Here is a 27,557-nt window from a genome sequence, read left to right on the forward strand (position 1 = left end):
CAACAGGGAAAGGGCAAATCCCTCCGACCTGAAAGTAGGCCGTGCTCCTACTAAGCGGCACAGTATCTCAATCTCCATGGCAACCTAAGAAGCAGCTATAATTAATCCCATTTTACAGAAAAAGAGGTTGAGGCTCAAGAGGTTGTTACTTGCCCAAGGTCACACAGCTCACAGCCTTTTTCACTGCAGCACACTGCCTCTAGAGTACTCACCCAGAGTACTCACCCAGAGTACTCACCCAGAGTACTCACCCAGAGTACTCACCCAGAGTACTCACCCAGAGTACTCACCCAGAGTACTCACCCAGAGTACTCTGCATACTCACAAAGGCTTGATGAAGACACTCAACAGCTGAGTAGGGGAAAGAAGTTCAGATACTGAAACCCAGCCCATGCCTCTGTGCTTCTCTTGGTCCTGGTGCCCCCCTCCTCGATCCTGCCACCCAGTGACATGCACACACGTGCACATGCATACTAGAGGAGCCTGAGCTATTGATGTGAACCTAATCTGTGCTCATTTGCATAAAATGTTGAATCTGGCCTTCTTACTGCTCATTTGATGCCCCAGCACACCCCAAACCTCCCTGGGCTGCCCTGCCCTCCTCTCCCAGTGTCTTTCCAATCCGGTTCTTCCTCTCTTGGCACTCCACTCCTCTCCTTTTAGCCCTTACCTCTTTCCTCCTAAGCGCCCCTAATTCCTGGTGGATCAGGTTTGGCTGGCCAGCCTAGAAAGGCTCCTTGTAGGGTCTGTGTTCAAAATCTGCTTCCACTCCTGCCCTGGTGAAGGGGTAGGTAGAAGGATAGGGGCTGGGATGAGAGGGTGTGGGGGTGATTGAGTCCAGGGTGATGAGGGCAGGGGCCTGAACAGTAGCCACAGATGGCTTGGCGAGCTGTGGGCCCCAGCTTTATGAAGGATGAGAGCTTGAGGGCAAGGACTCTTGGGTCCTCTTCTGCATTTTGGTGCTGTCCACTTGCTCTTTTCTCTGTTTCCCTGTTCGTAACCTTAGAGAGTCTTCTTTCCAGGAAAAATGAAAGAAGGGGGAAGGGGCTGTCAAAATCACTCAGAATGGGACCGACCATGGCATTTAACCCTAGCTTGCCGGGAGCCTCTGTCCTGCTGCCTCTGGTGTGGGAGATAGAGGGGGTTCATCTGTGGTCCTGCCCTGGCTCTCGCCCCAGCCCCACCCCTTCCCCAGCTCTCCATTTCTTGCTTATGAAATATGCATGGAGAACAGATGTCCCTGCTCCCCCACTCCCCACCCCCCCCAGGGCCAGCCCCCGCCCCCAGCTCCCGGGGGGTTCCCAGATCCCTCTGCCAATGGCTGCCTGGCCTGGCTGTTTAATATTGATGAGGGGGGGGAGGCTGGGCCAGCCAATGGGGAGCTGGGGGTGTGTGTGTGTAAGTCCATATATAAACATAGGGCTGGGCCAGCTCAGGTGTGTATGAGTCTGTGAGTGTGAGTGTGTGTGAATGCGGCTGGTCCCTGCACCTGGCCAAGCCCACCCCGTCCACCTGGGCCCTACATCCCCACCATGTGTAGCCCTCTCATCTGCCCTGGAGCCTGTACAGCCATGCCACGCTGCCCCTGAGAGCTCTAGAAAGCTGGTCACTAACTTTGCAGACGGATGAGCCCTGAGCAGCCAGAGGAGACTGGGGCTGTCAACGCTGCCCCCTGTCCGGCTTGGATTCCCTGACAGGGTCCTCCTAGGTAAAGAGGGAACCATGCGCTGGGGAGGGTTAGGCATGTCCCTTGCATTCTCTGGCTCAAGCCCCCTCCTAGGGCTTGCCTCTCTCTGTCTCAATTTTCTTTTCCTCACTTCACTCTTTTGATGCTTTGTGCCTGTCTATCCTCAGTTGGGTTGGGGTCGCTAGAAATGGGGTGGGAAGTCCCATCCTAGATGCTTGGAACTGCTGCTCCCTTGATCCTTGGAGCCTGGAACTTTGAGACCAGAAGTGGATTTGGGGGTGAGGTCTTGATGGCAAAATAGAAGCTGCTGCCGGGACTGAAGCTGGGGGAGACAGTAGCATCAGGTGGAAATGGGACTGGGGCCAGATGGGGAGCATGGGCAGGAGAAGGAAGGGCACAGCAAAGAGACGGGGGATGAAGGAACGTGGGGACTGGGCAGAGAGAGAATCAGGCTGTGATGGACAGATGTGCTGAGAACCTGCACCTGAACTCCTGGTCCCAACCCAAGCATGGGGGTAGGGAGTTGTGAGCACTAAACATGTCCTGAGAGATGTTGACTTTGTGGCCTCACAACGTTGCCATCCTCTCTTGTTTCTTTGGACTCCAGAATATGGAGAGTATTTGAAATTTCAGCACCAACCACCCTGTTTTGTGTTAGGGTTGTGTGTGTACTTGTCTTCCCCACAATCAGACGTTGTTGACCTTGCATCCCTCCAGAGCTTAGTAACTGTTTGTCAACTTGACTTGAACTTGTCTTGTGTGTAGCGGGGTGAAGCAAGCCTCGGTGAGGGTGGGGATGGGGGTGGGGGTCCTGATCCCCGTGAGGGTATCTGTCAGGCAGGAGAGCCAGGGTGGGGAGAGAGGGGAGATGGTGATTGTGAAGGTGACTCAGTGCTTCTGTTTCTGATTATGAAGTAAGGCTGAGCTCACCAGGAGTGGCCCACTGTTCCCCTCTGACACTCCCCCCAAGCAAAGCACTTTCCCCAGCCTTTCCCAGGCTGTGTCACTGCTGCCTTGTCCTGATCTCCTCTGGTCCTGGGACAAGCAACCCTTAGCCAAGCCCCATTAGGGTTGCTCCAACAAGCTCTGCACGTCCCCCTCTACAGACCACCTGTGAACCTACCTGGGCCATGGGAAAGTACAGGAATAGAAAGCTGATTGTGTGTTCCCTTTCCCTGGTCTTCCTTGCAGAGTCTCCAAAAGGGCCAGGGAATGGCAAAGGGTGAAGTGTTGAGGACAGAGGTGGGGGGAAGGGCTGGTCCTGCACAGGGGGGATAGTAGCGAGAGGCGGTATCTTCCCTTGGTTCTAGTGGACAGGATGGTGTCCACTAGGTGATGGTGGCTATGTTGGGGAGGTTTGTGGGCCTGGGAGGGACTGAGGTGGGGCAGCTGTGCAGAGCTCCATATGTCCTAGTCCACTCTACAATGGGCAATCTGTGTGTTTATCTGCTTCCCAGGCAGCAAGGGTGGAGAGGGGCCCTGAGAGGAAGAGGATTGCAGGGCCAAGGCTTGCAGTTCTCCCCTCACAGCTGGGAAAGGTCTAGCTAGAGTCATAGCTAACCTCTCTTGGAACTGTGGCTCCAGTCTTGCTCACGTTCACCCCGCTTATTTATTTACCTATTTATCATCTTAACCATTTTTAAGTGTACAGTTCAGTAATGTTAAGTATATTTACATTGTTGAAACAGATCTCTAGAGCATGTTCATCTTGCAACTATGTAACTCTATTCCCATTAAACAACAACTTCCCTGTCTCCCTTCTCTCCAGTCCCTGGCAACCACCATTCTACTTTCTGTTTCTATGAATTAGACTACTCTAGATACCTCATATAAGTGGAGTCACACAGTATTTTTGTTTTTGTGACTAGCTTATTTCACTTACCATTATGTCCTCAAGGTTCATGTAAATTGCAGCATGTGACAGAACTTCCTTTCTTTTTAAGGCTGAGTAATATTCCTTTTTATGTATATACTGCATTTTGTTCATCCTTTCATCCATTGATGGGCATTTGGGTTGCTTCTACCTCTTGGCTATTATAAATAGTGCTGCTGTGAACATGGGTGTACAAATATCTCTTGGAGACCCTACTTTATTTGGATATATTTACAGAGGTGGGATTGCTGGATCATATGGTAGTTTTATTTTTACTTTTTTGAGGAACACCTATACTGTTTTCTACAGCAGTTGCACTATTTCACAATCCCAACAGGACAAAAGGATTCCAGTTTTTCCACATCCTTGCCAACACTTGTTTTCTGTTTTTTTGTTGTGTTTTTGTTTTTATAGTAGCCATTCTAATGGGTATGAGGTGATATCGCATAGTGGTGTTGATTTTCATTTCTAATGATTAGTAATGTTGAATATCTTTTCATAAGCTTCTCGGCCATTTGTATGTCATCTTTGGGGAACTGTCTATTCAAATCCTTTTGCCCATTGTAAAATCAGGTTATTTGATTTTTTTTGTTGTTGAGTTGTAGGATTTCTTTATATGTTCTGGATATTAACCCCTTAACAGATATATGATTTGCAATTATTTTCTCCCAATCCATAAGTTGCCTTTTTACTCTGTTGATTACGTTCTTTAATGCACTGAAGTTAAGTTCAATGTGGTCCCATTTGTCTATTTTTGCTTTTTGTTGTCTGTGCTTTTGCTGTCATATCCATGAAATCATTGCCAAGTCCGATGTCATGAAGCTTTTCAGTTTTAGGTCTCAACTCTTGCTCACTTTTATCCTGCCTGGTGTGTCCGCATCGCTTCTCTTGTTACTCATTTTCTGGATTCTCTTCCCTTCTTACCATTTGCCCCCACACTCACAGTTCCTTACTCCTCCCAGCCCATCTCAAACCCCTCTCCCCAGTCTCCGAGCTGCCCACTCCTTCTTCCCTCTGCCCCTATCAATTTTCCCTTCTTTTTTAGGCTCCAGTCTGGAACCCTGACCATGGAACCCTGAAGCGGCTCTGACTTCCAGAGCTCAGTGGCAGACTCCACCACCCCAGGCCCTTCCTGCCCCTCCCACAACCAGCTTTCAAGCGCCCGGAGGGAGGGGTGGGGAGGGGATTCTGGTCTCGCGGGGCGGGGGCCTTCCACCATGATGCTCAACTCAGACTCCATGGAGCTGGACCTGCCTCCCACCCACTCAGAGACCGAGTCGGGCTTCAGCGACTGTGGGGGCGGGGCGGGCCCTGACGGGGCTGGGCCCGGGGTTCCTGGAGGGGGCCAAGCCAGGGGCCCAGAGCCGGGAGAGCCTGGCCGGAAAGACCTGCAGCACCTGAGCAGGGAGGAGCGCCGGCGCCGGCGCCGCGCCACCGCCAAGTACCGCACGGCCCACGCCACGCGGGAGCGCATCCGCGTGGAGGCCTTCAACCTGGCCTTCGCAGAGCTGCGCAAGCTGCTGCCCACGCTGCCCCCGGACAAGAAGCTCTCCAAGATTGAAATCCTGCGCCTGGCCATCTGCTACATCTCCTACCTGAACCACGTGCTGGACGTCTGAACTCGGCCTGTCTCCCGCCCTGGATTCTCCCCTCCGCCAGGGCCTCTCTGGAGTCCCTTCTCATGCTCACTGCTTCGAATGGCGCCTCCTCCCTGAGCCCCTGTCCTTGGCATGGAGTTCCAAATGCCCTGGGCCCAGGCAGGGTGCCAGCTGGCTGGTCCGGTGGTGAAGGCGACTTACTTTTGCTGACCTAGGCACCCTGAGGGTTATTCTCATGGATTCCTTCTGGGGTTGGTTTGTGGAGCCCAGCTGGTCAGAATCATTTGCTAGCGTGGTTGGTATGGAATCCTTGCTGGATTCACTAAGCCAGCACACTTGGAATCTCCCCACAGCTCTCTCATGGGCTGCTGTCCCTTCTACCCCATGTCCAAATTTTCAGAGACCCCAGACTCCAGCTCTGTCTCCCATTGGTTCTGGCTTCTCCTGCCCATGGTAGGGATGGAGCATCAGAACTGGGAAGGGAGGAAGTCTGGGGTTAGAGTGGGGAGTGGGTTTCTTCCTCCAAGATCTCAGTCTCTCCAGCTTGGCAGAGGGGTGGGGACCTGGGGAAGGCTGCGTCCCTCCTGTGTGGGGAACCTCAGTAGCCAGGAATTATGGGAAAACTCTTCCTGTTTTTCTTTTGTCCATCTTGTCCCTGTGGCTTAGCACATACAGACCTCAGATCTTACTTGGTAGTGAGTGCCTTGCCCTCTCTGAGCTATTTGGCCACCTCCCTGCCCTGTCTCACCCCTACTGTCCGATTTCTCTCCCTCCCTGTTTGCCACTAGAGAAAGAAAAACCTAGATACTGGGGTAGGGGATGACACCCCCAAATAGCCCAGAGTATCTGATCTCACTTCTGCTTCCTCCACTCCATCCTACCCTGAAAATGTGCAAAACCTACACTGGTTCCTCCCTCAGACACAGGGAGGCTGTGCTATTATTGCTCTCTTGGAATGCTCAGTTCTCCTGGCCCTAGGACCTATTTATTACATTTTTTCCTCCGTCCCTAAGCTGCCTTTGGCAAGGGAAGAGACCCCCACCCCACCTTGTGGCATTCTGTGCCCCCAACGTTGCCGAGCCCCACCTGCTCACTATGGCCCAGGGTCAGCAGTAGAACAAAGAGCCTTAGACCCTGTGTAGAATAATTGAACTCACCGCACCTCTATCGCACCACCTCCTCCCTCGCACCAAACTCCTAGCTCTACAAGTATATTTATTTATGTATTTATTTATTCATCTATTTATTTACTTATTTATTTATTTATAAATATTACTATTTATTGCCGAGTTGTGCACTTTGGCGTAGAGTGAGGGGAGCTCCCAGCAGCTCTAGCCGGGTCTCTCTTGCTTCCTCCCTGGTTACTCCTTTCCTTTTCTTGCTCCTGCTCCAACTCCAGGTGTGTGTGAGGATCCCCTTTACTCACCACACCCATATCCTTCCTCAGATCCAACTGTCCTGACACCCTAGTCCTCTGGGACAGTGTCCTTCTCCCAGTTCCGGGGCTCCTGGATGTCCTTCCTGATCTCCTTCCATCCCCAGACAATCCCATCCCAATCATACCTTCCTCTTTTCTCTCTCCAGCCCTCCCCCATGACCCTTGCTTTTTCCTGATACCCCCAAGAACAGGCCCCAAGGGTCTGTTTCCCATGTGTAATTCCTTCCTGTTGCATTTCCAATTTCATACAAAAAGAAAAATTAAAGTGACCTCGTTCTAGCACCAGGTATGGTTGTGGTTCATTGGATTGAGTCGGGAAGCTGGCCTGCAGGTTATAGTAGAGCGGGTATTGAGGGTCTTAGGCTTTGAAGGCTCTTCTGATGGGTCATAAGAGCTCAGTATGGTGGATAAATGAAGACAGGGAGAAGAAGGGGCCACAAGGTAAAGAGGTACAGAGGAGGGTGTAACACATATGGGTCCCAGATCTCTCTACCTAATGTCCTGGATACTCCCATCTTGGCAATCATTGAGTGACACTTTCTGACTTCACTGATGCTGTGCTTCAGCCCCTGTTCCCTAAGAAGGAGGGCCTAAGAAGGAGCTGAGTGTCTCAGTGGAACCCAAGTTAAACATGTGTCTGTGGGTTTATGCTGCTGAGAAAAGCCATGACATAAAATTGAGACATTATCTTTTCCTTTTATTGTATCTAGGCTGGGTCAAAATTCCTTAAAATCTCAGTTCATGGCCCATTTTGTGTTCCCCAGCCTTAGGATACTGGGAAGAACATGATAGAGGACTTGGGACTGAGAGAATAGTGAAGAAATGGATAAAAAAAAAAAAGAGTGCTGCAAGAGACCCCAAAACAATTTATACATGAGGAAATGAAAGCCCAGAGACAGAGAGGCCATTGACCAGGGTCACACAGTTAACTGGGGGCACAGCTAAAGCCCAAATCCACATTCTTTATGCCATATGCTACTAACTCCTCTTTGCCTCCCTAAAATGACCCAACCTGACAGGTGGCACTCTTTTGGACCCCATATTTTAATAGGAACACTGAAACAACCAGAGAGGATTCAGGGTTCAGGTGTGGCCAAGAAGCCAAAAATTCTGGAGACCACTTCATAGAAGGAATAGCTGAAAACCTGAGGATATGTACCTGGATGAGAGTAGATTTAATAGCTTTAGGATATAATGCCCATCTTTAAATATTGAAAGAAGAATCAAAAACAGACATTCTGTGGGGCCCCAGGAGGCAGAACAGGGGAGTAAAACAGGCAGACTGGGGAGCAAAAGTTAGAGGAGAACGGATTTTAATTCCAAAAAAACTTTGAGACACCTGGAGCTGTCCAGCAACAGTAGTGCCTGCCTCTAGAGAAGGATCCAAATAGAGAGGCTGGTAAATCAACCCAGTGCAGAGAAACGTGTGAGCACATTCCTGCCTACGATGGAATGCTGGCTAGGTACACTTGAAGGTCCTTTTGTAACTTAAGGTCATATGAGAAGGCCAGAGGCAAATAGTAGGAAGGAAATGCTGAGATATCTTTTGTCCCTAAGTGGTTTTCATCTTTGATGAACAAAGAATGGCATAAGCAGCAAGAGGGGTTTCAGTTAGACTTCAGGAAGAACTCCAATACAGGAAGGACTTGACATCTTCCCTTCCTCATGTGAGTTAAATGAAACATGCTTTGCCCAGAGCCTGGCAAAAGGAAGGGCAGAACTGAGATCCAGGAGAATCTTAGGACTATAAAGGGCAAGAGTGGGAAGGGAGCACAGAAATACGCGAATCCAACACCTTTGTTTTAAAGGCAAGTACTGTCCAGAAAGGTGATGTAGCTCCCCCACGATGATGCACTGGCATTAGAACCCAGGTCTTCCATTCCTGGCCCCAGCGCTTTTTGCCTCCCTGCTCAGCAGCCTGGGCTGGAGAGCAGAAGGGGTTAGGGGGCCCCTCCCCTCAGGGATCCCTCAGGGCCTGGGGGTGGTGAGAGGGGCAGCTGCAGCTGTTCTCCTGCTAGCTCCGAATTTCTTCAGATAATCAATTGGCCTTGGCTGCCTCTCTTCTCTAGGCAGGACAGGAGAAGGAGGTGGAGAGTGGAGGGAGGAGGAGGGAGCAGGGGACCAGGCAGCAGGAGATGGACGTCCCTGGGCACAGGAGAAATGAGAGCTGGGGGCTCACTGACAGGGAGAGGGAGGAAAGGGATTGTTAGAAGAAGACCCATTCTGGGGCCCTCACTTCACATCCCTCCAAACCCAGCTAGTGGGCATGGGGCAGGGGCAGGGTAGGTTGGGGGCCTCAGGCCAGTCACCCCTCCCTTCCTCCTCTAGGCCTTTCCCAAATATTTCATGCAGGGCCATGGCCTATTGCTCCTTCCAGTATAGGTCCATGCCCTCTTCCAGGCCTAGTGACCACAGGCCCCAGACCCTCCATTCCTGTCTGTCATAATTGCCCCCCTCTGCCCTCTGCCTCAGCAAACCCCACTGCCAGGGACAGAGCAGAAGGCAAGGCCCCAGGGGTTTGAGAGTGGGGGGGCTCTAAGCCACTCCTCCCTACACACACACACACACACACACACACACACACACACACACGCACGCACGCATTGTCGTAGGCTGCCAGGCATATGGCCCTTTTGTGCCCACACAATGAAGGCCCTGTCTGTGCCCCTTTTCCCAGTCTGGGCACAGTGTGGGGGATGCTCCTCTCTGTCACTTCGCCCACCTCCCTTCCCTCTCTGCCTTCTTTGCCTTCTCTTCTTCCTCTGTCTGGAAGGCCCCTTATGTCGCCCCCTTCCTGGATCTTTCTGCTTCTTTCTTGTGTCCTTTCCTGAGCTCTCGAAAATCTAACTGGCTGAGGACCGCGGCCAGAAGAAAGAAGCTAACAGGAGGGTCACAGTCCTAGGAAGCAAGCAGAGATGCCATCTGGAAGGCCGAGAGGGAAGGGGGGAGAAGGGAGGCAGTGGTGGCAGCAGCAGCGGCCGCGGCAACATTGTGCTCAAGGGGAGAGAAACCTCACACCTGGCAGCCAGAGGACCTGCGTCCCAGTTCCTTATCCATCTTTCCTCTTTGTGCCACAGTGAGCAAACCACATGCCCTCCCTGGGTGTCAACTTTTCTGTCTGTGAAACAGCAAAGATAATAAGACCCACCTTTCCAGGCTGTTATGAGGATTAAATGAGATCACGGTGAAGGTTTTTAGCACCATAAGTGCTCATCAAATGGTACCTCAGGGCGGTAAGCAGCAGCGTCCACCTGTCCTGTTGTACAGTCTGTACACTGTCCAAGGCTCCAGGCTAGGGGGGTGCAGGGGCCTGACAGGCAGCCCCCCTCTGCCACCAGACCAGCTATGCACCAGGACGCATGCAGCCCCTGGGAGGTGGCCCTGGAATGGAGCCCCTCGTGTGAGGAGTCCCAGTGAAAACTCAGGAGTCCTGATCATCTTGGAAACCAAGACAGAGTGGAAGGGGACAGGCTGTTATGGCGGGGGTCTCTCCCTGAGGGGAAGATCCCTGAACTCAGTCCTCTCTGGAGAGTGGGGAATAGGTAAGCTATGAATCCACTAAACTGAGGATGGAGAAGCTGCAGCTGAAGAGAAACAGGGGGCTGACGAAGCAGCAAAGAAGGGAGAGCTGAAGGGAAGGGCGTGATCAGAGCAATGTGTTGGTCTGAGGACCTTTCTCTGGTTCCCTCCTCCTCCGTCCCGCTCTTAAACAAGTTTCTGTATCACTGTTTGTTGAACACTGCCCCCTGCTGGCCACCAGCAGACATGCTTTCCCTTTTCTCTGTCTCTGGCTAGGAGCTGCTGAGAGACTGGAAAAGACAAGAAGCCACCACCCTGGGGACAAAGGAGGAAGGAGATGCAATTCTGCAATCCCAAATTCTGTGTTTGTCAGAGGTTTCTGGAAGGCAAAGGAGGGTTAATCGCTGACTGGGGATAAATAGAGAGTAGAACTCATAGGTGTTCATTTGCATATACTAATAGTCTAATTTTCAGATCAATTTTTTTCTGGCCTTTGCCTATTTCGTTTGCTGTGTGTCTGTGTGTTCTGTATTGGGGGATGCTTACCTGTGTCTGTGGTTTTTGTACATGCCTGCATCCATGTGCTTGTTGTTCGTGGTTTTTTTTTTTTTTTGAGACAGAGTCTCACTTTGTTGCCCAGGCTAGAGTGAGTGCCCTGGCATCAGCCTAGCTCACAGCAACCTCAAACTCCTGGGCTCAAGCAATCCTGCTGCCTCAGCCTCCCGAGTAGCTGGGACTACAGGCATGCGCCACCATGCCCGGCTAATTTTTTCTATATATATATTAGTTGGCCAATTAATTTCTTTCTATTTATAGTAGAGACGGGGGTCTCGCTCTTGCTCAGGCTGGTTTCGAACTCCTGAGCTCGAGCAATCCGCCTGCCTGGCCTCCCAGAGTGCTAGGATTACAGCACCCGGCCCGTGCCCTTCTTTATGTCAGAATCTGAGTGACAGCTGTCAGGTATGGAGCAAGGGCAGTCAGCTGTTTAATTTCCCAACAGTGAAAAGCATCTGTAAGAAAGAGAAGTAGTAGTGCCAGGAAGGGAGTGATTACCTCAGGGGGTTGTTGGTGAGGGAAAAAGCAGGTAAAATCTGAGCTGGGGTTTGAAGACCAAAAAGTGCTTACAGTGAATCTGTGGTGTGCTGCCAAGACCCCCTTTCACAGATTTTCTCCTTCACTGGCCAGGCTGCTCACTTCCCCTGCTGGGGCAGTGTTGACTCACAGCTGAGTCCCTCTCCAGAAATTGCCTCTGGAGGAAGGAAGCTGCCTTGCCCAAGGTTCTGCTCCCTCCCCAGGGCCATCTGCAGGCGCTGGCCAGTTGGTGTGGGGTTACAAAGCGATCCCAGTTTGAGAGCCCTCACCGAATTGCCAGAGGCCTCTGCTGGCAATTGCATTGCATTTTAGCTTCTCTATCTGCTTAATTCAGCTTCTCTCACACCTAACAGGTGTTCCCAAGAGCACTCCTGAGAGCAACCTCCTACATGCAGTCTCAGAGTTAAAGAATCCATTTGCCAGGGAACCCTACCTAAGGTGTGATATTCCAGGTAGAAGGCACTGTAACTACGAAGGCAGGGAGCCCCTGGTGAGCTTGGTGAGCAAGAGCACACTATAAGCATTGTGGTATTTCTGGGACATAAAATGCAAGGGGCTGGTGGGACAGGAGAGTGATGGAGAGTGGTCTGCAGAGGTAAGCAGGGGCCCGGCCAGGGGAGGCCGTGTACGTTATGCCAGGGAGCTTGTACTTTGCCACATAGTGATGGGAAACCAGCGGATGTTCTCTAGTAGAGCAGATAAACACTATCATCAGATTTACATTTTAGAAATATCACTTTAAGGACAATTCTGGAGATAGCTGAGCAGGGGTAAGGTCTGGGCAGGGGTAAGGTCTGAGCAGGGGTAAGGTCTGGGCAGGGGTAAGGTCTGGGCAGGGAACAGCTTTAGGAGGCTATTGCAAGACCATCTGCAAGAAGATGAGAGGATCTGTATTCAGGTAGCAGCAATAGGAATGTAGAAGGGAGGAGAGATTTAGGAAACCTATTTACATGGTAGATTGAACAGAACGTTGTGATTTATTAAATGTGGCAGGCTAGAAGAGAACTCCCGGGTTTCCGGTCTGGGAGCCTGGATGAAGAGTGGTGCTATTTTCCAAACTAGAGCACATAGGAGGAGAAACTTTGTGGGGAACTGTGGTGGGGACAGTGGCAGCAGTGGTGATGTAATGAGGACAAAGTGAACAAGAGTTGTCTAGGAGCCTTCCCGGGGAGCTGTCCAGGTGGAAGCTGGCTCTCTGGGTTTGTAGCTGAAGAGTGGAACCTCTTTACTGGGACATCTCCCAAGGATCTCCAACTCCACTCACCGCACACTGGCCACCTTATCTTCCCCTCTCCTCAGCCCTTCTCCTCCCTTGGCATGCCCCACATCAATAAATGGCATCATCAGCTTTCAGTTGCCCTGACTATTATACCTTTCCCCCCTCTACTCCCACCTCCAGTCCATCATCAGTAGTTATTCATTTTTACCTCCTGTGTTTCCACCAGGACAACACCTTGTCCCTTCACCTGGACCATTGCAGTTGCCTGGCTGGGTCTCCCTGCCTCTTGGCTTCCCCTCTCTTACATCCACCCTTGGAACTGCCATCAGACTTACCCATCCCAAATGCAAATCTAACCAGGACACTCCTATACTGTCCTTTTAATGGTTCCCCCATTATTTCCAGAATAAAACTCAAATTCTTCAACATGACATGAAAGTTCCTTCACAGTGCAGCTCCTGTCAGTCTTTCTAGCCCCATGTGGCATTTCATCCTTTGTAGTTTATGCATTTCATCCTTTGTACTTTGTGCTCTAACAGTTCTAAGGAGCTCAAAGCTCTCCGGCATGCACCATATTGTTTTCTACTTTGGTGCCTTTCCTTACATGGTTCCTCCTCCTGTGCTCTCCTGTACCTCCCTCATGTGAGCCCTACCTTCAAGACAATGCAGATGTCCTCACCTCAAGAAAAGCTCCCCAACTTGGTGTGTACCTCCTATAGCCCAAGCTTGCCCCCACCCATGCTCCTTGTCTTTCTGTGCATATCTCTATGATTGCACATGCCACACTGACATCATCTATCTTCTGTCACATGGGTTTCAGTGTGACCTGGGGTGAGCTACTTCAACTCTGAGCATGTTTCCTCATTCAGAGATATCATGTAAAGCCCTTAGCCCGGTGTGAGTACATAACGAAGCTCAATAAATGGCGGCTGTATTAGGATAAGTGATGCTTTTACTATCTCCCACTTTAAATCGCTGAGTTTTCCCAAAGCCGCCTGTTACCATTCACCTTGAGAATACAGATTTGTTCATCTATTCCAATCTATTGGGCATTTCAGGTGAGATTCCCATGAATTATTTCTCTCCAGAAGTTGTGTCTTATCTTTTTCACTTTTCACTAGAAGCCATAGGACTACTTGTTTTTTAAAAGTATTTAAAAAATTACCAAGGTAATATATATGCCTATTGTAATACATTAAAATAATATTCAAGTATATAGAGTTAAAAGTAAATATATGACCTGTACATACCAATGAGACAGCCCTGCCGAAAAGTAATCCCTATTAACTGTTTGGACTGTATCCTTCCAGACTTTACATTTTATAAATATATTAATATACAAACATGTAGGTGCATGCATTTAAAAATTATGCTGTACATTTACTGTTAGACTTTTTTTTACTTAACATGTGTTGCTACTTACATTTCCTTTAACAATACATTATAAACATCTTTCTGTGTCTATACATATAGACTAAAAGGTTGTTTTTTTGTTTTTTGTTTTTTTTTTTTGAGACACAGTCTCACTCTGTTGCCCGGGCTAGAGTGCCATGGCATCAGCCTAGTTCACAGCAACCTCAAACTCATGGGCTCAAGCAATCCTCCTGCCTCAGCCTCCTGAGTAGCTGAGACTATAGGCATGTGTCACCATGCCTGGCTAATTTTTTCTATATATTTTTAGTTGTCCAATTAATTTGTTTCTATTTCTATCTATCTATCTATCTATCTATCTATCTATCTATCTATCTATCTATTTATTTTGAGACAGAGTCTCGCTCTGTTGCCCGGGCTAGAGTGCCGTGACATCAGCTCAGCTCACAGCAACCTCAGACTCCTGGGCTCAAGTGATCCTCCCTGCCTCAGCCTCCCAAGTAGCTAGGACTACAGGCATGTGCCACCATGCCTGGCTAATTTTTTATATATGTTTTAAGTTGGCCAATTAATTTCTCTCTATTTTTAGTAGAGACGGGATTTCACTCTTGCTCAGGCTGGTCTTGAACTCCTGACCTTGAGCGATCCATCGCCTTGGCCTCTCAGAGTGCTAGGATTACAGGTGTGAGCCACCACGCCCACCTTGCCTGTTTTGTTTTTTGAGACAGAGTCTCACTCTGTCACCCAGGTAGAGTGCAGTGGCGTCATTGTAGCCCACTGCAGCCTCAGACTCCTGACCTCAAGGGATCCTACTGCCTTGACCTCCTAGAGTGCTAGGATTGCAGGCATGAGTCACCAGTGCCCTGCCTAAAAAGTTTTTTTTTTTTTTTTTTTTTTTTTTTTGGGGCCAAACCACGTGGCTTTATTATACACTCGTGGACGAGGTTCTGGGGTCCCAAGAGAGGGGTGCCCCAGAAGTCGCCGCTGTTTGAAGGGGCCGAGGCCTTTTATATCCTTTGGGCCTGGCTAGGGACTTTTGGCGGGAAGAGCCGGGGATTCTAGGAGGGGCTGGAGGTATTTGTGGAATCCAAGAGCCAAAATGTTCTTATCCAGGTGGACATCTGGGTGTGGATCCTCTCTGCGGGGCCGGCAGTTTTGTCCTTGGCGTGTCTGGTCTCAGGAGCCTTTTCTTTGTTGATCTATGGAAAGGAGGGGGCCCCCCCACCAGCCTCACACTGGCGTGGAGCGGGGAAGACGGGGGCTGCGTGAAGGTCCAGGCACAGTGGGCCGCAGGACCAGGACGAGAGCTGCATGCCCAGGAAAGCTGCTCAGCTTCTCTGAGTCACTGTCCCCATCTTCAACATGAGGGTGACTGCCGACAAATGACACTACCCCTTATCTCTCGCCGGAGACAAAAATCAAATCAAACTGGACAGAAGGCTTAAGTCTAAGCTTGTTTCTCTATTTTTGGTAGAGACGGGGTCTCACCCTTGCTCAGGCTGGTCTCCAACTCCTGGGCTCAAGAGATCCTCCCACCTGGGCCTCCCAGAGCACTGGGATCCTAAAAAGTTTTTTTTAATTAACTTTTTTAGAGATGGGGGGTCTCACTCTGTTACCCAGGCTGGCCAAACCTCCCGGTCTCAAGCAATCCTCCTACCTCAGCCTCCAGAGTAGTTGGGAATAGAGGTGGGTGCCACCGTGCTTGGCTTTAACTTCAATTTTTAAACATCTGCATAGAACGTATGTATATAATTCATTGACCCTCCCTCCTACCGATGGACATTTAGGTTGGTTTCAATCTTTCGGTATTAACAATGCTGCAGTGTGCATCATTACATGCATATATTTGTGAACTTATGTGAGCATTTTTGAAGGAATAGATTCCTAGCAATGGGATTGCTGGATTAAAGAATGTTCATTTTAAATTTTGAAATATACTTCCAATTGCCCTCCAAAATGGATTTATCAGTATACACTATTTCCATCCACATGTGAGAGTTTACATTTCTCCCCACCCTTCATTACAATGGATATCATCATCATTCTCTCTCTCTCTCTCTTTGTGCCAATTTGATAGGCAAAAGGAAATATCTAATTTTTCCTTAATTAAAATTTTCCTTACTATTTGAGATTGATGATAATTTGATGCACTTATTAGATGTTTGTATTTCTTCTGTGAATTTCCTATTCATATCCTTGGCTTATCAAATTTTTTATTTCATTCTTTTATTTGTTATGTAATATTTTTCTTTTAAAAATACAAATTATTTTAAATAAAGTAAAAATGTTTTTGTTCTTTACAAAGTTGAATACTCTAATAAATTATATTACTCACTTTGTGGCATGCTAAATAATCAGTCCATGCCTCCCTTTTTGTTACTTCCTCTTTTCCCATCCCTAGCTCATTCTCCTTACCACCCCTATAGTCATCTACTCATTTATTTAGCGCATGTCTTTGAATCTACCTTTCCTTGCTTTATCTACACATAGATGTATCCATGATCATTAGATTATTTTGCATATTTTACATTTCAGAACAATATTGTAGTGTCCATCTCACTCTGCTTTCTTCACTTTTTCTTTTCTTCTTTCTTGGTAGTAAACACTGTGTTTTTATATTAGATTCTGGTTGGTATTATATATGAGATGGAATTTAAACACAATTTCTGGTGACCTAGATTATTCTTTTTATCTACATATACTATGTGTATATTCCATAACATTTTTTTTTTTTTTTGAGACAGAGTCTCGCTTTGTTGCCCAGGCTAGAGTGAGTGCCGTGGCGTCAGCCTAGCTCACAGCAACCTCAAACTCCTGGTCTCAGGCAATCCTACTGCCTCAGCCTCCCGAGTAGCTGGGACTACAGGCATGTGCCATCGTGCCTGGCTAATTTTTTCTATATATATATATTAGTTGGCCAATTAATTTCTTTCTATTTATAGTAGAGATGGGGTCTCACTCTTGCTCAGGCTGGTTTCTAACTCCTGACCTCGAGCAATCCACCCGCCTCGGCCTCCCAGAGTGCTAGGATTACAGGTGTGAGCCACCACGCCCAGCCTAACATATTTATCATATATGATTTTTTTCCTAATATTTTGCTGCAATGAATATCCTTGACTATGTCATTTTATAGATACTTAGCAAGATCATTTTTGTAATATACTCCTAGGTATGGAGCTAGATCATAGACATTCAATTTTATGAGACACTTTTTTAGATTGCCCTTCAAAAGGTATCAATTTATACATACACTATCAGCTCATGATGAGCTCCATTTCCCATCACTTCACTGACACCTGACATTATCCAACTTTTACGTTTTTCTGCTCAGATAAAGTGATGTACAATGATAGGTATTCTTTTTCCATTTTCTGTTTGATTGTTTGAAATTTTCCAATTGATTCTCGGATCTCTAGGATTATAACATTGCAAGATTCATAGGATTATAGATAGTAACTCTTTTGCCACACAGAAAATTTTTATTTAGCCAAATTTATAATGTTTTCTTCTATGATTTCTGCATTTTGGGCCTTGGCTTTCCTTGCTTCAAAATCATAAAATAAAAAAAAAACTTCCATTGTTTTCTATATTATTAATGTATTGTTGGTGGTGTTTTGCCTTTGACTCTTTGATCTATCTGCATTTTATTAGATATAAGAAATGAGGCAAAAATCCAACTTTATTTTTTCCAATTGGTTACCCAATTGTCCCAATACCATCTATTGAACAATCCATCTTTTCTTTATTAAAAGAACAGTTTTAGAGGAAGGGAAGGCAAGAAAAAAATAAAAGAACAGTTTTATTTCTTCCTTTGCAATATTTTAATATATTTTTTCCTTTTTTTTCCCCTTCTTTTTTAGTTTTGAGAATTATTTATGTAATCTGGATACAAGTTTTTTTAAAAATCAAATATGTGATTTGTAAATATTTCCCCCCAGTCTGTGGCTTGTTTTCTCACCTCTTACAAGTACCTTTTGAAAGCAAATTTCCGAATTTTGGTAAAGTTCAATTTATCATTTTATTTCTTTTATAGATCATGCTCTTAGTGTAAGAAATCTTTGCCTGATCCAAGATCACAAAGAGTTTCTCTTATGTTTTTGTCAGGAAGTTTTATAGTTTTATAGGTTTTATATTTAGTTTTGTGATCAATTTTGAGCTAATTTTTGTGTATGATACAAGGTATGGATTGGAATTCTTCATTTTTTTTTTTGCATGTAGGTATTCAACTGTTCTTTATTGAAACAGCCCTGCGCCTTTGTGAAAAATCAATTGACCATATGTATGTGGGTCTATTTATGAACTCCCTATTCTATTCCATTGATCTTTTTGTCTTTCTTTATGTCTATACTATACTGCCTTCATTATTGTAGTTTTATAATAAATATTGAATTTATTTAATAAGTCTTTCAACTTTATTATTCTTTTTCAAAGTTAATTTTGCTATTCTATGTCCTTTGCATTTCCATATGACATTTAGAATCAGATTGTCAATTTCTATAAAAACAACTGCTGTGATTTTGTTTGAACTGCATTGAATCAATGGATCAACTTTGGGAGAACTGAAATCTTAACAACATTGAGTCTTCCAATTCAGGAATATTGTGTGGTATGTTTGCCCCATTTATTTAGTTATTCTGTAATTTCTCTGAGCAATGTTTTACAGGTTTCAGTGTACAGGACTTGTACATCTTTTCTTAGATTTATCTCTCAGTATTTTATATTTTTTGGTGCTATCATAAATGGTGTTTTAAATTTAATTTTGAGTGTTCATTGTTAGTGTAATGAGTTGAATTGTGACTCCCTCCCCCAAAGAGATATATTGAAGTCTTAACCCCTGGTACCTTTGAATGTTACTTTATTTAGAAATAGGGGTCTTTGCATATGTAATTTGTTAAGATGAAGTCAGACTGGAGTAGGGTGAGTCCTTAATCCAACATGATTGTTGTCCTTACAAGAAGAAGGTAATTTGGACACAGAGAAGGAAGATGAGGTAGACATCCACAGGGAAAAGATGGCCATGTGACAATGGAAGACAGAGAGTGGAGTGATGCATTTACAAGCTATGGAACATCGCATCACGGATTGCCAGAAAAGACCTGAAGCTGGAAGAAGCAAGGAAGGAAACCTCCCCTAGAACCTTCAGAGAGACCATGGCCCTGCAAATACCTTGCTATCAGATTTCTAGCCTTCAGAACTTTGAGAAAATAAGTGTCTGAGATGTTTCAAGCTATTCCAGTACTTTGTTACAACAGCCCTAGGAAACTAGTACAGCTAGTATACAGAAATGTAATTGATTTTTTTGCATATTGATCTGGCTTCATAAAATGAGTTGGGAAGTATTTCCTTTGCTTCAATTTTCTGGAGGAGTTTCTGTAGAATTGATATTACTTCTTTCTTAAATATTTGGGAAAATTCACCATCAAAGCACCATTTAAGCCTAGTGTTTTCTTTGGGGGAAGGTTTCTAACTATAACTCAGTTTCTTTTTAGTCATAGGATGATTGTGATTATCTACTTTTTCTTGAGTGAGTTTGATATTTTGTCACTTTTAAGATATTTGTACATCCAAATTGTCAAATTTATTGGCATAAAGCTGTTTATTATATTCTCTTATTATCCTTTTAGTATCTGTAGAATCTGTAGTGATGTCACCTCCCTCATTCCTGATATTGGCCATTTGCATCTTTTCTTTTTCTGATCACTCTAGCTAGATTTATCTATTTTACCTATCTTCTCAGAGAACCAGCTTTTGGATTCATTGATTTTTCTCTATGGATTTTCTATTTTTTATTCCATTGATTTCTGCTGTAATCTTTGTTATTTCCTCTCTTTTGCTTACTTTGAGTATAATTTGTATTTCTCCTCTAATTTTGTAAAGTAGAAGCTGATATCATTGACTTGAGACTTTTTTTCTTTTCTAGTATAGGCTGTTAGTGCTATCAATTTCCCTCTAAGTACTGCATTAGCTACATTCCACAAATTTTATTACATTGTTTTATTTTCATTTGGTTCAAAATATTTTTAAATTTGCCCCTTGATTTCTTGTTTCATCCATGAATTATTTAGAATTGGGGATTTTTTTAGATATCTTTCTATTGTTGATATCTAATTATTAATAAACACCATTATAATTAGAGAATATATTTTTGTATGGCCTGATTCTTTTTAAATGGATCAAAACCTTTTTTATGATATTAAGATATGATCTATCTTGGTAAGTGTTCTATTTGCAATGTTCCTGAAAAGAATATGTAGTTTGTTGTTGTTGAGTGGAATATTCTATAGTCGATGGAGAAAAGTTAGCTGATAGGGTTGGTCAAGTTATGTATGTATGTATGTGTAAGATAGGATCTCACTCTGTTGCCCAGGCTAGAGTGCAGTGGTGCAATCATAGCTCACTGCAGCCTTGAACTCCTGGGCTTGAGGGATTCTCTTGCCTCAGCCTCTGGAGTAGCTAGGACTACAGGTGTGCACCAACACACCTGGCTTATTTATTTATTTTTTAGTAGAGATGGGGCCTCACTATGTTTCCCAAGCTGGTCATAAATTCTTGGCCTCAAGTGATACTCTTGCCTTGGCCTTGCAAAGTGCTGGGATTATAGGCATGAGCCACTGTACTAAGGCTTTTTTCCTCTTTTACTCAGGAACATATATAACTTAAATTCAAAATAGAAATATGGTAAGAGAGGTTCAGAGAAAGATTTGGGATTTTAGAGAAGAGAGAGATTAGGTCAAACAGGTGGTGTCAGGAATTATTTAATAGAGAAAATATCATTTGAATTGGATCTTGAAATATTTTGGATATGGGTGATGGTGTAAGGAAGTTGTTCCATATGGAAGGAACAGGATGAGCAAGGGGTTGGAGGCAGGAAAGCATGTGTTTGGTTCAGGGAATAATAGATTGCCCAGATAATCTGAGGGAGAGTGGCAAGAGAGGTGTGGAAGGTTCTTATGTTATTAACAGTTTCCTATGGACGTCTCCACCCTGATGGCCCACAGATACCTGAGACACCTGTCAAATCAAACACATCATCTACTGTTTAAACCTGTACTCTCTCATTTGCCCTTAATTTGATGTGTGACATCACAATCTTCTTTAATATCTATACCGGAAGCCTCTGAGTCATCTTAAATGCCTCCTTGTTCCTCAACCCTGTCCATCCTACTTGCAGGTCACCTCTCAAATTTGAGCTTTCTTTTCTACCCTCATCTATCTTTACAGTCTCAGAGCCAGCCTCCCCCTCTGAACCACTGCATTAGCCTCCTTCCTTTTCTCTCCACTTCTAGATTCTTCTCCTTTCGAGCCATGCCTCACACAGCTACTAGTCTTCTGTATCCCCTGAGAATGGATGTGAAATTCTGTGTGTATATACCATATGTATGTTTTTCTTGGAAGAGCTTATAGCTTTCATGAAAGTCTCAAAGAGAGAGTCTGCAAAAGGCTAAGGGCCACTGCCCTGTATTTTTTATTTCAGATGTAACAATTAGTGCTTAGTCAACACGGTGCACTGGGCAGACCACTGAACAAGAAATCAGGAGACCTGGGTTCTAGTTCTGGTGCTGCCACTAATTAGCTGTATGATTTTGGGCAATGAGGCACCTGCTCTGCAACTGTTTCCTCATCTGTAAAATAGAGAAGCATCTTTTCCAACCTCAAAATACTATTATTTTATAGTACAAGTAGATTCCTTTAACACCAAATATTCCACAGTTCATTTCCTCTCAGTCTCCTCTCCTGTGTTCTATTTCTTTCTTTTTTTTTGAGACAGAGTCTCGCTTTATTGCCCAGGCTAGAGTGAGTGCGGTGGCGTCAGCCGAGCTCACAGCAACCTCAAACTCCTGGGCTCAAGCAATCCTGCTGCCTCAGCCTCCCAAGTAGCTGGGACTACAGGCATGCGCCACCATACCCGTCTAATTTTTTCTATATATATTAGTTGGCCAATTAATTTCTTTCTATTTATAGTAGAGACGGGGGTCTCACTCTTGCTCAGGCTGGTTTCGAACTCCTGACCTTGAGCGATCCGCCCGCCTCGGCCTCCCAGAGTGCTAGGATTACAGGTGTGAGCCACCACGCCTGGCCTTCTGTGTTCTACTTCATTAGACAAACATTTACTGCTGTGTGCCATTCTCTGAGCTAACGGGTGTAGAAAGCTAAATAAGGCACTGTTTCTGTTACTTCAGAAGCTCACAGAACAGCTGGGCAGACATATATTTAAATAAGAAATTATGATATAATGACATAAATGCTAAAACAGAAATACGCAGAGCTCCAGGAGTACAAAGAAGGCTCTCTGGGTGCAGCGGGTATCTAACTTTGCTTGGGAAAGTTGGGAAAGAGTTGCAGAGAACGCCACAGACACAGAAATCTCGAAGGATGAACAGAACTTTCCAAGCAGAAAAGAAGTAGGAAGTATTTCATGCAAAGGAAACCCTGTGTGATGGCAGAGGAGTAATAGAGCCCAACTTGGCAGAACAAGTAGTTGGGTATGGTTTGGAATTAGGGCGTTGAAAGTCTGGGCTTTGAATGCACACACAGCAGCAGGAGATAAGGCTGGAGGAGGAGAGTGAGCCATGCACTGAAGGTGACAACCTTTACAAGTAGCACCAAGAAGTTTCAACTTTCTTTTGCAGACAGTGGGAAGCCATTGCATTGTTTTAGGCAAGGGAGGGACAGGCCGATTTCCCTTTCAGAAAAATCACATTGGCAACAGGAAGGAGGATGATTTGGAAGGGAATGAGACAAGTTTGGAAGTGATAAAGGTGTGAATAAGCCAAGGGCATAGAGGTGGAAGAAAGATAATGTGCTCCTTTCAAACTTACAACATTTAAGGTACTCAAGGAATAGCCAACTTAAAATATCTGGTAGGAAGTTGGAAATATGAGTCTCATGCTCAGAAGAGAGACCCGGATTGAGAAGCATTAATAAGTAAGCCCTGACTGAAGCCACAGGAGTGAATGGCATTGCATTGAGAAAGCATGTAGAATGGGGAGAGAAGGGGCCCAAGGCTGAATTCTGGGAAATATCGATATTTGAAGTCAGGTGGAGGAAAGACATTGAGAGGGTGGCTGGGGTGCAAGGAGCTGAGGAGTGAAGGGAGGAGGAAGGATGTTGGTGAAGAATCTACTCTTTTAAGAAAGTTGGATGAAAAGGAAAGGAAAGAGAGGGCTGAAGCAAGAGGAGGTTGCCGAGTGGAGGGAGGTATTTTATTTTGTTACATCTGCTAGGTGAAGATGAGTGAAGAGTTCGAAGTTAGATACAGGAGAGACAGGGATAATGGATGGAGGTAGGAAAGGACAGGATATAATGCATACCTGGAGGGATTAGTCCTAGGCAAGAGAGGTGGGGAGGGGCATTTATTCTTCCAACAAGGGAGGAAAGAAATCAGAAAAAGTTTAATTCCATGGTTCTCACATTGGAACCACTGAGGTAACTTAAAAAAAAAAATGCCAATAGCTGGGCCGCACCTTGGAAGTTTCTGGTTTAATTAGTCTGGGATGAGTCCAGGGTATTGGTATGTTTTCAAAGCTTCCCAGGTGATTAAAATCTGCAGTCCAGGTTCAGAACCACTGGTTTAATTGTAGGTAACTTTTTAGATTTGTGATAATGGGATTGGATTTGAGGAAACTCACACTTAATAAGGCTGGATGAATAGGGAGTGGTCAAGGTTTAGGACAGATGAGGATTGAGGAAAGAGAAAGAATTTAGAAGGGCAGGAACTAATGCTAACAGTGACTTTTATGTGCCAGAGAAATAGAAATGAATGAGGCTCCATCCTTGTTCTCAGAGATCTGGATCTTTTGTGAGAGACACCTCACAACAGCCCTATGACATAGCAGAGTTCTTGACCAGTGACTTTTTTTTGGCTATTTTTCTTCCTTTTCCAATAAAAGTGAGGGAAAAAAATCTCACTAAGCCCAGGTATTTCACAGTAGAGACTGGGTCTGTAAATACTTTCGTAAGCTCTGAGAGTAGCCTTTCTAGTGAGTTGGGTGCTGGGGAAAGAGCTTTAATTTTCCTGGGAGGCTGAATTATCCCTAGGTTCCTCAGCAGGGTACAAGAAGGGGGTGGTTGTGGTCTGCCATGTGGGTACATTACTGTGCTCACCTGTACCTGGGAGGTGGCTGCGATTGCCACTTGCTCACACTGATACACTCTGATGACCGACCATCCTGCTGAAGGTGTGAAGCTTCTATGAGCAAGTTACTATGGATTCTCCCTTCCCAGAGCAGTGCTGTAAAAAGGCCCTACTTTCCACCAGAGCAGAAAACCTAACCTTTGCAACTGTGGTCCGGGACCGACCTCCGGGGACAGCTTCGTCTACACAGGAAGCAAGCACTCCTCTGGAGCCTGAGCCTTCTCTTGGAAAAGGTCCACTGCCACTTCTGGAGCTCCGTGCATCTTCCCCCGGAGACTCAACCTCTCAGGGCTCCTGAGAGGCCTCGGTCTCCCTGCCCCGCCCCTGCCACCTAGGCCCGTGGGTCTGGTGAGAAGTTGGAAGGGCTCTAACTGGGGGCCCTGGCTTTTTGACTGGGAGCCTCCTTCCCTGAGCAGGACTCCCAAAAGAACTGGGAGCACCCCAGGCACATAACAGAGAGGGGAAGCTTGTGTGGGGCTTGACTGTGGTACTATGGGTACGTAGAAGGGGCTCCTTCTGTGACCTCATTAGTCCCTTTTATATAAACAGAAATTGAGGCTTGCAGAAATTAAGAAACTTGCCTATGTCCTCAAGCATAGGAGCTGTGCAAAGTCAATCTGCTCCACTCTGTCGTCCTTCAGGCTCCTGGCTCCCTCTGTTGCTCTAAGTTGGCCCCTTTGGGAAAATCTCAGTTGAAAGTCACCTCAGTGCTCTCTTTCCTCCAAAAGCAAATTAGGCCAGATCCCTTGTACTGTAGGGCACATGGGCCTTCTATTAATACTTGGGTCTCTGTTTCCTCCTGTGAAGTGAAGATGTGTGAAATCCAGATGGGTTTCTATCCCAGGGGCGAGGGTAGACCATAGTCCAGAGGATTGCTGGATGGCATACATCACTCCAATTAAATCTGCAGTTGGGCCTCTTCTCTGTAACCTAGTGTTTTCACTGCAGCGATGTAATTGAAAGCCCCCAATCTCACCCTCAGAGAAGAGGAAGAAAGGACCAGACTTATTCTAGCCTGATGCTTGATATCTGCTAATCCTGAAGCCTCATCTGTTGAAATCCAGACCTAGGTTTCAAGCTTTATGTGGGCGCCAGTCTACAGAAGTCTCTGTGATTCTGGCATCAGAAGCCGTTTTTGATTCTTTGGACCCCTTTGAGGTTTGTGAGACAGGCTAGCGGCAGGTGAACATCATTCACACTAAAACCTGCGGGAGAGTCAGACAGCGGTGCCATGGCAGTCCTGACATTGCGACAAATGATACCCTTGCTGCCCAGCACAGGGGTGTGCTCTTGACAGGGCTGGGACACCCTTGGCCCTTCCTACCTCCCTCACCCTTCCACAGCTCTCCTGCCACTTGTCTTTCATACGCCTACTTATAGTCACTGCCAGGGCCCCCAGTGCAGCCCAGTGCCTGCACATGATAGGCACAAGGTGGCTGAGTGCATGGTTGTGTGCAGGGATTTGAAATGATTTTGCATATTTCATGCAGTCGTGGTGCTGAGTCACTCGCTGGCCCATACTATGGAAAGAGGGGTTGAGGAGAGGCAGGGGTGGCAGGAAGGAGAAAGGAAGTGTTCTTTTCTTTCCTCCCTCCCTCCCTCCCTCCCTCCCTCCCTCCCTTCCTTCCTTCCTTCCTTCCTTCCTTCCTTCCTTCCTTCCTTCCTTTCTTTCGTCTCACTTTGTTGCCCAGGCTACAGTGAGTGCCGTGGTGTCAGCCTGGCTCACAGCAACCTCAAACTTCTGGGCTCAAGCGATCCTCCTGCTTCAGCCTCCTGAGTAGCTGGGACTACAGGCACGCGCCACCATGCCCGGCTCATTTTTTCTATATATATATATTAGTTGGACAATTAATTTCTTTCTATTTATAGTAGAGACAGGTCTCTCTTTTGCTCAGGTGGGTTTCAAACTCCTGAGCTCAAACGATCTGCCCATCTCAGCCTCCCAGAGAGCTAGGATTACAGGCGGGAGCCACCACGCCCGGCCGGAAGTGTTTCTTAACATTCTCCATCTTTGAACAATGCAGCAAAGGTGGTTCTGTCCTCATCTTTGGACAGGTTAGAATAGACCTCTGAAAGAGATGAGATTAGGTCTCAGAGAAACACTTTCATCAAGGAGGAGCAAAAATCCCCAAACAAGTGAGGAACAGAGTCTGGGGGTCTCCTTCTCTGGGATTTCTTAATGACAGGGTTGGGAGAGCAGGTACCAGGATGGGGAGCTGGAGGAGGTTGAGATGTTGAGAAGGCCTTGCCCTGCTTGGAGAGAAGTGTGTGAAGATGCTTTTGAAGTAATACTACTCTAAATAAGTGTTGGGTTGCTCAGCAGTAACACTAATGATAATATAATACTTCTGCTTTCACTCGCCGCAAGGGAAACGTGGACTTCCCACAGCCCAGGCTTTTAGGAGCGGGTCCCTATGGGTGGGGTCAGATCTGTCGCCCCACTTCATGAACCCTAACTGGTTTCTTGGCGTGCTTCGAGGCAGAAATGCTCCAACTGTGTCAGATATTCTGTGAGACCCTACGATCCCAGTGTAGTATTTCCAACTCTGAAGTATTTGAAACTCCTGGGGCGAAGAGCCCTGCCTGACTTGGGGTTAGGGACCCGACTGGCCACGGCATTTTTACTCCTGTTAGGTTTCCCGGGATAAGGCCCCCTCTCCTGCGCCATCCTAACTCCCTGGCGCCGGAGCCACCTCCTCCTCCCCCGCTCCCCCAGGGCAGGGTTCCCTTTGTAATTAATCCCAACACTCAAACCAGAGGGGAGGAAAAACGTGTTAATGAGGGAGCGTCCCAGACTGACTGGGGCGGTCGCTGCTCGCAGCTAGAGCACCGAGTAATTAAATTATTTTTGGAAGGGGGGATATGGTGGTGATGGTGTCAGGGAAATCCCGGTATGCAGGGGAGCGTCGCTCGCCACTAATTAAAATCAGGGATGACACTCCCTTCTTGTAGCCCTAGGGGAAAGAATCAACCTTCCCACGTCTCAGATTTCATTGGATTTTGTGTAGCCGGGTCTGTGGCCCCAAAGGAGAGGCTGCGGCCAGCCCCGGGGGTCTGGGGGCTCCGTGTCTCCCAGGAGGGTCGAGGAAGACAGCCCAGGAGGGGGGCTGCGGGCTGGACCAAGGCCAAGACTCGAGCGGCCCCCCGCCCACCGTTCGGGGCCGGGGTCGCAGCCCCACCGCTGATTCCCAGGATCCGGGAGGGCAACCGGGCATCTGGAGGCGAAGGGCTGGGGGAGCGGCGACTCCGGGAAGAGCGGGGCCGCAGACAATGGACGCCGCGGCAGGAGGGGCGGCGGCTGCGGGAACAGCCGGGAGGCGGCACCCGGGAGCGCGCGCTCCCCCGCCCCCTGCACCCCCCACTCTCGTCCCCTCCCCCTCCGCCCCCTCCCCCTCGGCCGCCGGCTCCCGATCTGATTCCTGATCCCTGATTCCTTGATCCTCGGTCCCGCCATGGGAGCCTGAGCGCCCCTATTCCCCCCCGGCCCCCTGCCCCCGGGGCCTTGAGGGGGAAGAGGCAGCGGTCTGGGACGGAGCAGGGGGTGACCAGACTCAAGAGCCCCCCTTAACACCCCCCATCGCCCGCGCTGCCCGTCCGGGAGCACGGAGTTCGGAGCGACCCGGAG

General features: G+C 47.0%; 1 protein-coding gene across 1 annotated transcript; it reads left to right on the forward strand.

The window, feature by feature from the left end:
* The first annotated feature begins 4,737 nt into the window (after positions 1–4,737).
* NHLH1 (nescient helix-loop-helix 1) lies at positions 4,738–5,307 on the forward strand. Its single transcript, XM_075993114.1, has one exon. It carries the CDS (start codon positions 4,778–4,780, stop codon positions 5,177–5,179), a length of 402 nt encoding a protein of 133 aa, XP_075849229.1. The 5' UTR covers positions 4,738–4,777; the 3' UTR covers positions 5,180–5,307.
* The last annotated feature ends 22,250 nt before the right edge of the window (positions 5,308–27,557 follow it).

This window comes from Microcebus murinus, chromosome 2 (genome assembly GCF_040939455.1).
Source record: "Microcebus murinus isolate Inina chromosome 2, M.murinus_Inina_mat1.0, whole genome shotgun sequence".
In the NCBI taxonomy this organism is placed as follows: Eukaryota; Metazoa; Chordata; class Mammalia; order Primates; family Cheirogaleidae; genus Microcebus; species Microcebus murinus.